Source organism: Humulus lupulus, chromosome 4 (assembly GCF_963169125.1).
Source record: "Humulus lupulus chromosome 4, drHumLupu1.1, whole genome shotgun sequence".
Classification (NCBI taxonomy): Eukaryota; Viridiplantae; Streptophyta; class Magnoliopsida; order Rosales; family Cannabaceae; genus Humulus; species Humulus lupulus.
This window is the reverse complement of record NC_084796.1, coordinates 181957991-181967783: the sequence shown is the minus strand read 5'-3', so window position 1 is coordinate 181967783 and position 9793 is coordinate 181957991. Positions and strand designations below refer to the sequence as shown.

General features: G+C 32.0%; 1 protein-coding gene across 1 annotated transcript; it reads right to left on the bottom strand.

Moving 5' to 3' along the window:
- Nucleotides 1-306: 306 nt before the first annotated feature.
- Nucleotides 307-7084, bottom strand: LOC133831007 (probable LRR receptor-like serine/threonine-protein kinase At1g67720). The gene is made up of 19 exons (XM_062261165.1): nucleotides 6820-7084; nucleotides 5746-6274; nucleotides 5028-5533; nucleotides 4745-4874; nucleotides 4554-4625; nucleotides 4369-4437; nucleotides 4224-4295; nucleotides 4056-4124; nucleotides 3739-3893; nucleotides 3434-3639; nucleotides 3205-3331; nucleotides 3066-3134; nucleotides 2730-2916; nucleotides 2359-2494; nucleotides 1934-2238; nucleotides 1750-1835; nucleotides 1552-1662; nucleotides 1314-1372; nucleotides 307-1003 (listed from the first exon to the last, which is right to left on the bottom strand). The coding sequence occupies exons 1-15, from the start codon at nucleotides 6902-6904 to the stop codon at nucleotides 1978-1980; spliced, it is 2673 nt and encodes an 890-aa protein (XP_062117149.1). The 5' UTR covers nucleotides 6905-7084; the 3' UTR covers nucleotides 307-1003; nucleotides 1314-1372; nucleotides 1552-1662; nucleotides 1750-1835; nucleotides 1934-1977.
- Between the last annotated feature and the right edge of the window lie 2709 nt (nucleotides 7085-9793).

Genomic DNA, 9793 nt, shown 5'->3' with positions numbered 1-9793 from the left:
CGTACAATCTAAAAAAAAGGGAAAAAACGTTTATAATAAATAAAAAAAAAAATTAATAAACACAATTCATATTACAAATTTTTTTTTTTTGCAAAACTAAAGAAAAATTTAATATAAAATTAGTTATATAAAAATAATATAAAAAACAAATAAGCTAAAAAAATAATAATCAAATTACAACATACTCTTCCAAATTAATAAAACTTGATTAAGAGTAAAAATATCACATAAATTAACTTTTATACAAAAATATAGGAAAATAAACATTCTTAAAAAAAAAAATCATAGATTGACATTTTTGAAAAAAAACTATAATTTTGCACTCTATTAAAAATCTCATATAAAATATGTAATTTCCTAATAATATAAATCTAACATAATATTGGCATACACAACTAAACACAATTTCAAAGTTTCCAAACAATTATATTTTCTTCAACATCTATTTCAACCACATGAAACAAAACTTTTAATTCAGCTTTCAAAAGAGTTCTCCGCTTGGAACGAGATCACCATCACTCTTTTGCAATCATCTTCCAGAAAGCATACAACACCAGTCTCCGCCCAGTTGGTAACGAGAGAGCCATCCACAAAAATTGTAACCATGCCCTCCTCTACATGCAGAGAATAAGGATGGTTAGAATTGTCAGACCGTTGATGGAAAGGTTTTGAGGATTTTAACTCTAAGGAAGCATCATTAATTTTATGAGAGATGGCTAGAATATCAATTTCTCCATGTTCATAGCATATTTTGTTTCTAGCTCTCCGCACTTCATCACAACACACAGGCCGCATATAACAAGAAAGCATATTGGTTAAGATTTCCACTAGGATCTAGGAACCACCAAACCAGATCTTTTGAATTACCAATGGGAATATTATCACCGTAACAGACCATTGTAAGCCAAACCAGATGACCTTAAATAGGGGGAATTCCTTAAATAAATGAAGAATTGTTTCCTGCGCTTCATGACAGAAAACTAAGCTATCCATATTGGCAAACCTGTTAGAAAAACACCATCTGTCAAAGGTAGGCATAGCATGACATTTCATAGTTCATAATAGCTATTACACGCATTCAACTCAAGAAACTACTCAAAGGAACATAGGCTAGTCACAAAGAACTTGGTATAAACCACATGTGATCCTCTAAATAAAGAACTTGACCAGCCTACCATACACTAGCTCAGGCACAGCATTGCTTCTTTCCCTCATCTTACCGAGAATCAGAAAATCTATGGGAACGTAGCTAAACCCATGTAATACAATAAAAGACCATCGAACAAAAATGAGGTTATTCATTTCATACTTACCCAAGATTTGATAACTTCAAACGAGCTTCAGCATAATCAGCAAAGTCGGCATCCTCATCCTATATAGGATAGGACAGAAATCCAAGATTTAATAAGCCTCTTGGTCATTTTACAACAGGAGAAAAATACCCAATTGTAAACAGGTTTTAATCAATCAGTCAATTACATATCTACAGACACACCTAAGCATATTTCTTTACAAGAGGATGAAATATTGGATCCTCTAACAGAGCCTTACCTGATGGTAGCTGAATCAGGCCTTCTATCGCTCCAATAAGAAGCTCTGTTCCAGGAAACATGTATTAGATCAAGGTCTTACAAATCCAGAGAGATCTTTACGGCACCTATCCTGTATATAAGAATGTTTAAAGTCGCAAACTAAAATTATAATTGTGTAAAGAGAGACGAAAAATAGCCCGTATGCTATGTGACTCACCAAGGTGTGTGTGACCCCAGATAAGGCAACAATATCCTGATCACTAAGATCCATGGGGACAAACACATCCTCCAAGTGATCAGAGCCTGTAATTTAGTAAACCATTCAAACTACATTGCTTTTTCTAATCATATACACTGATCTTAATTGATCTTTCTGTCACTGAAACAACCTAAAAACTAACCTTTGGTGGCATTGGGCAAGCGACCTTCTGGTGGTGGCTCACTCTTATCTTGGAACACAGACAAGTTCGTCAAAATTTCCGAGATCTGAGTTACATTCTCTCACTATTGTTGCTTCTGTTTCAATCAAGATGGCATCCTGGACTTCCTTCAGAACTTCTGAGATCGAAGGCCTCATGTATCCATGTGGCTGAACGCACATCAAAGCTTTCTCTGCTATTTTCCACATGGATTGGATGTTGTACTCGTTGTGTAAGGCGGGATCAACGATGCTATGAATGTCACCACTCTCAATGTGTTGCTTTGCCTGTGGTGCAGATGAGTGCATTAAGGAAGAAATTTAGACTACAGTGGAAGGAAAAACTCTATTGTCAAACGCAAAAGTTCCAATTCTGTTAATATGTACAAATAAATAAGTTAGACTTACCCATTGGACAATGTTACGGCAATTGAGGCCAAAACTGTCACAAGATATTGCTTCTTGACCAGATATAAGCTCAAGAAGAATAATACCGAAACTATAAATGTCACTTTTATCAGTCAGTTGTTGAGAGTTGTAATACCTGCCATATCAGCGCGAAGAATATTTAACATAAAATAATCCGTAAATTGCAGAGTTTTGCTAAGCTGACAAATTTCTATTGGATAGAAAACACTAGCAATTTGTTTATGCAGCATAAATTTTAGTTAAAAAGGTGAACAATATATGTATTATCTTAATTTCTTCAACTAATTTACGCATGATGTTTAAAATGGTTCAAAAATTAAGTCTTAGTTAAAGAAGGGAAACGGCCTTACTCAGGATCCAGATATCCCACAGTGCCTCTAACTACGCTTGACACATGGGACTCCCCATCAACAGAAACTTTGGAAAAACCAAAATCTGAAACCTTTGCTCTCATTTGTTTGTCCAGAAGAATATTGCTGGTCTTCAAGTCTCGATGAATAATGGCTGGAGTACAGCCTGTGTGAAGGTATTCAATCCCTGAACAAGCATAGGGAAATTTTTGTATGTAGATATATGTGTGTGTGTGTAAAAGTCAATTGATTACAAAGTTTTAAAATCTAGCTTGTCGTAGCAGTAAATTTGAAAAATTAAAGAATAGAACAAAAAAGATTAAAGAGCTTAAACACCTTTGGCTGAATCTTCAGCAATTTCAAGGCGCTTGATCCAGTTGATACTTCGTCCCTGAGTTAATGGCCCTACAAAAGAACATAAATGGTTAGCCATTGAAACTTATGTAGATTCTTTTAATTTTCCATGTGATCTTACCATAAAGATGTTCCTTGAGAGTTCCATTATGCATGAACTCATAGATAAGCATACTCTTTCCATCTTCTTGGCAATACCCAAGAAGTTGTACCAAATTCCTGTGGTGTATTCTTGAAAGAAGAGTTACCTGTTTCAAAAAAAAGTTAGGAACGATCCTTCAGGAAAGGCCTCCGGAAAATTAAAAATTTATAAAATGGATGAGACTCGACCAATAAAAGTAAAAATATACCTCATTTGAAAACTCTCGCTTTCCCTGGTTGGAGTTACTTGCCAAGACCTTGACTGCAATTTCTATGTCATCTTTCAATTTTCCATAGTACACGTCTCCAAAACCTCCAGAACCAATTTTCTTCTCAAACTTTTTTGTAGCAACTTCAATGTCTGAAAGTGCAAAGCAATGTCCAGTTTCTGTGGGAGCCTGGCTTTCAGAAGCTCCTACATCACATTAGAGCCAAATGAAACTTAATATCCTTTTTCTGATTTTTCTAAAAGTTATAAATGATGTGGGATTTTAATATTGTTATGGAATTGTACCTTTATCCCGATTTCTTTGACTCAATTTGGGAAAGCATAGGCAAGACACGAAAGTAGATACGAGCAAAACAGCAGCACCAATTGATGCACCGATGATAATGCTCATATGGTTTCCACTTGAACTTCCTTCGTGAAGATCTACGTTTCCCGTATAGCTGTGAAAAAACAAAGTACGAAGCCAAATTATTTTATAGAACCATTTAAAAGGTTTTGAGGAATAACTTCAAAACTGAAGGTTTAAAGTTCTGAAGTAAATATTTTTTTCACTTGTAACGTAATTTAGTCCTATCAATGGAAAGAATTAAAGAAATACTTACTTCAAAACCATTTTTTTGTTGAGAAGACCCTTTGGCACCTTTCCGGATAGCATGTTATTTTGCACATACCTACAACAATCATATTCACCCAGTTGCTACTTTATCAAACTAGGTCAATAACGGTTTATTATATAGAAATAATGGATATAAGAGTGGCAGAAAACATACAATTCCTTCAAATTGGGTAGGTTTGTTAAAGAGGAAGGCAGCCCACCTGTCAACTGATTGTTTTCAAGATGACTGTACAAAGAATATGAGTTAGTTCATTGTTTTAAACAAAACCATTATAAGAGAACAAGCCATCTCAGATTACATTATCTGTAAGTTCACGCATCCAGTGAAATCAGGTATTGAACCAGTCAATGAATTTCCATCAAGCCATCTAGCAGTTACAAGACAAACGAATAGTGATAGTAAGACAAACGTCAAGAAAAGTAAAGAGCTAAAGTTTGAAAGAAGTGCCACCACCCACAAAAACAATAATGAAATCATACTTACACTTCGACTAGTCCACTCAATTTTGTCAAGTCCGAGGGGATATTCCCTGTCAAGTTCTTACAAGACAACATACTGCCAGTCAAAATAAGCACCAAAGTAGTTGTGATTAGATTAGACAGTAAACATCTTCAATTCAAAGAGTTATAGGACTTGGTTACCCTATTAAACCTTCAAAAAGAATTAACTATTACATTGAAACTATTTTCGGTCGTGGATCCGAGCTACAATTAACCCAAGACCACGGAACTGGCTGGCATGGATCACCACCTTCTAGTGCCCAGTCAGATGAGTAGCGCGAAACTACATTAGCAACGATAGGCCCTGAAAGTTGTACAAACTTAAGGCTCAGTATGCTTACAAAAAAGAACCAAGCCAAAGCAATACTTGTGTAGTTAGTATGAATATATGTAGCTGATTTGAAATCTAGACATTTAAACCAAGGTATCCATTGTTCACTCCCACTAGTACACTTACCATCTATAGAACCTTCATTTTTCTTTAAATACTTATTTATCTCCATTGCATTCAGGAGAGGCCCCCGGGAGGAGTCTCCTGTTTTCACAAACTGAAAATATAATAGAAAGGGTAGAGAAAGATTGACAAATCCTGCTTCATAGAGACGATATTTCGCATCTGCATTTTCTTCAATATTAACAATAGCTTTGCTGATATCAGGATTGCCGGGGAGCACTAGCCTAAATTTTCTTGATTCACCCAGTTTAAGATCTTCAATTTCTGCAAAATAGGCAAGTGCCCATCCACTACCAGGAAAACCATCCAGGTTCAGGCGATAAGTTAATGACCCACGGGTACCAACTACAGCTGTCTGCATAACCTTTTCAGGAGGCCCCCCATCCATGTTAGTATCAATTGGCATTTTCGTTGACACTTTTTCGGTTCCAGCTGCAACACCAACAAGGTAATTGGCTTTCTTCAATGAGTCTGACTGCCATAATCTGTCAAAAGGGTCATCTGGATACCTGAAATTGACAGGCAGAGATCAATCAAAAGGCAAGTTCTCCACTAGAGGATTCGACAAGTATTCAGTTAAGATTATATTTTCTGCCATTAAAGCTTCCTTCCCAGTCCGAACCATCAGGCTTGGGAAGGACATGTAACATTACACTTGATGGTGAATCCACTAAAAATACATTCAAATAGGCGCAATCAAACCAAACAAATTCTATCATACCTAACTGGAGCATCACTGTCTGCACCGAAATTTATCCTCGCAGAAACACTGAGGTAGTAATTATCTTCATAGTCGGTGTAGTAAGTCGAACCATTGAACGGTCGAAGCTCAAGGGTTGATATAAATGGGCTCCCGGTTGTAGCATCGGATAAACACACACTGATTGTAGAAGTTGTTGCTAAGAATATAAGCTCCCTAGTCTCTATACGATCAGCGGACGTTATAACAATATTTGACCAATGGGTTGCCCCGAGAAATATATCAAACGTGGGATAAACATTATTGTTGTCAAAGTTACCATACAAGAATGTTGCTCTTATAAGGTATCTAGTCCTACTTGTGACATTTAGAGTGTAACAATACTTCCTTGAATCAGCAGGAAAGTGTCTCAGAGTCTTATATTGCCTCATGGTCTCCTTTGCAACTGCTATACTTGTTGTCTCGCCATAAGCAAGTGTGTCAGGACTCCACATAATCCCAATATCATCTGTGAAAGAGTCATCACCTCCACAATCCAAACTCACAAAACCTGCTCCAACAGACAACAGCAGCACATAATTAGTTCAAAAATTAAAATAAAATACAGTAATAATAATTTAAAAAAAAAGCATATTTCCCTCGTAACCTAAATCGAATATCCAACAAGTTATTCACAGCTTAAAAAGAATCAAAATTTATTAAATTTGCTCCTATTTCTTCTCCATCTTGGTTTTTTGCTCGAAGAAGCTTAGCTTAGCTTAGCCCAGATTACAGCACCACAAATGAAATATATATATATATATATGAAGATAAAATTTAATTATAAAAAAAAAGTTCAGCTAGAATAAAATAAGCTTATTATTTCCATATGCAATATGAAAAGAAAAAGCTGTGAGTTTCTCTAAAGAACCATAAAGAGCACTTTTAAAGCAAGTAAATAAAACATGGAGCAGAAACGAAAATGACTGAAAATTAGACACAGGAAAACCGAGATATCTATACGTTTATACATATATATATGTGTGTGTGATTATATATACATAAATTAACGTATATAAGTGGATAAAGATTAAAAAGAGAGAAGAAAGAACGAACCTGGCATCTGAGAAGAAGATGAATCGATGAGAAAGACGAGAGAAAAAACAAAAATAAGCAATCTGAAGTAGTAGTGGTACTCCATTTGATTTGTCTTCTCAGAAGGGAAACACAGACGACGCGATGACCATCCTCAACAATTATAAATTATTTTCGAGTTTTTCATACATTAACATGAAATAAAAGGAGATAATATATTCTGTTCGATTACAGAAAAAGAATTCTCAAAAAAATTATCGGCTGAGAAGCAGAGAGAGTAATGTAGCTAGAAAATAATACACTTATTTCGTATTTTAGAAAATCAATTAAGTTTTTTAACGGTTGTTATTAATTTGAATATTCAAAGATAAATGTAAGTCATTAAAGTTTGAATTGCCACTTCGTCGAAAGACAACAAAAATAAATAAATCACAATAATCAAGTATAATAGCTAACTACCTTAATAAATATTAAGAGCAATCACAATCGTTAGTTATACTATTCTTTCAAAATACATCACAAAATTCATTCTTTTCTATTTCGTATGATAACTTTTACTTTTATAATATACCATAATATTATAGTTTTTAAGATTTTTTATTTATTTAAATAGTTTCCTTAAGTAAAGAGAAACGTAGTAAAATAATAATAATCAAATCTGTTTAATTAAAAAAAAATATATTATCCTATAAATGTAAAAGATGTACTGTATCAAAATGCATTGTAAAATAAAATATCTGATGGAGGGTTCTTTTATGACCAATTTATTATATTTTGAAGGAAAATATATTTTAGACACCTTAAGATGCCTAATATTATATTATGTGATATTTAATATGTAGTTGACTGCCTAACACTAAAGGTGTAAATGTGAGCTAAACTTTTTGATATGACACGAGTTCAAGAGACACGAGCTTGACACGCCACGATATTGTCGGCCGTGCCATACCTAAATGTCAAGCAATAAAGCACAACAACACAAAAGTAAGCACAAACAGACGAAATCAAAAGCATTATACGATAAAAGACCTGAATCAAGTCCAATAATTTAACATTAATGATAATAAATATATATTTATGATTTATATTTAAATTAAAATGATAATAAAAGTCTAATATAGTTTGGTTTATTTAGTCTTATAATTAAAATAACTATAAAATATAAAATTATAATTTTATTGATTTGTTTTAAGATTTGTGAGTTACAAATTCAAATATTTATTAGTAGATTTTCAAATTCCAATAATTAATAACTATAAATATTTTTAGTATAAATGTGTTTAAAATATTGTTGAAAAACATATAAAAATAATTAGAACTATAATTTAAACAAAAAAAAAAAAACTATATTTTGAGGTTGGAAGTTCAAATTCTCATCCTTATTCCCTTTAGGGAGAAATTAGGTGCCCACTTTACATTTTCTCTACACAAGGTGTCCAGGCATGCTATAAAAAAAATTTATATTAATTGTAGTTGCAAAGAGTCAAACACATGCCCCTTATGATAGGATAAGAAGCCATATAACCATTATATCCAATTCTTTTTACGATTAGTTAAAAGCTTTAAATAATATGTAATAACAAAGAAACACAACAAATACATAGTTAAATTAATTAATACCTAAAAATTTATACATTTTATTTTGTTAAGCCTAGTAGTATAACTTTTATGCCTTGTTATTTAAATTTAAAATAATCGTGATTTAAATTTTAAGTCTTGTGGTTTAAATTTTAATTCTTGTAGCTTAAAATTTAAATCATTAGTTTTTAAAATTTAAACATTGTTTAAAGAGTCGTAGTTTAGATTGTTTAAAATTTTTAAAACTAGTGATTTAAATTTTAAGCATTGTTTAAATTTTAAAGAGTCGTAGTTTAAATTTTAAGTCTTGTGGTTTAAATTTTAAAGACTAGTGATTTAAATTTTAAAGATTCGTGATTTAGATTTTTAAGGATCATGGTTTATATTTTATACGACCGTGGTTTAGATTTTAAGCCTAGTGGTTTAACTTTTAAGTATTGTAGTTTAAATTTTAAAAAGTCGTGGTTTAAATTTTAAGCCTTGTGTTTCAAAATTTTAAGCCTTGTGGTTTAAATTTTAAGCTTTGTGGTTTAAATTTTAAGCCTTATGGTTTAAATTTTAAAGAGTCGTGGTTTAAATTTAAAGACTAGTGGTTTAAATTTTAAAGAGTCATGATTTAGATTTTAAATGATCATGGTTTATATTTTATATGGTCGTGATTTAGATTTTAAGCCTAATAGTATAACTTTTAAGCCTTGTGTTTTAAATTTTAAAGAGTTGTGATTTAAATTTTAAATACTAGTAGTTTAAATTTTAAAGAGTCGTGATTTATATTTTAAATGATTATGGTTTATATTTTATATAGTTGTGGTTTAGATTTTAAGCCAAGTAGTTTAACTTTTAAGCGTCGTGGTTTAAATTTTAAAGAGTTGTAATTTAAATTAAAGTCTCGTGGTTTAAATTTCAAAAAGTTGTTATTTAAATTTTAAGTCTTGTGGTTTAAATTTTAAAGAGACGTTGTTTAAATTTTAAGCCTTGTAGTGGTTTAAATTTTAAAGACTAGTGGTTTAAATTTTAAAGAATCGTGACTTAGATTTTAAAATATTATGATTTATATTTTATATGGTCATAGTTTAAATTTTAATTCTAGTGGCTTAACTTTAAGCCTTATGGTTTATATTTTTTCAAGTCGCGGTTTAAATTTTAAGGCTTTTAGTTTAAATTTTAAAGAGTGATAGTTTATATTTTAAGCTTTGTGGTTTACATTTTGAAGAGTTGTGGTTTAGATTTTAAGCCTTGAGGTTAAAATTGTAAAGGGTCGTGGTTTATATTTTATGTCTTGATGTTTATATTTTAAATGATTGTTGTTTACATTTTAAGATTTATGGTTTACATTTTAAGCCTTAATTTTTACATTTTAAAGAATATTTTTTTCATAGATTGAATACATTCCTATAAATATAGTTGTCACACACAC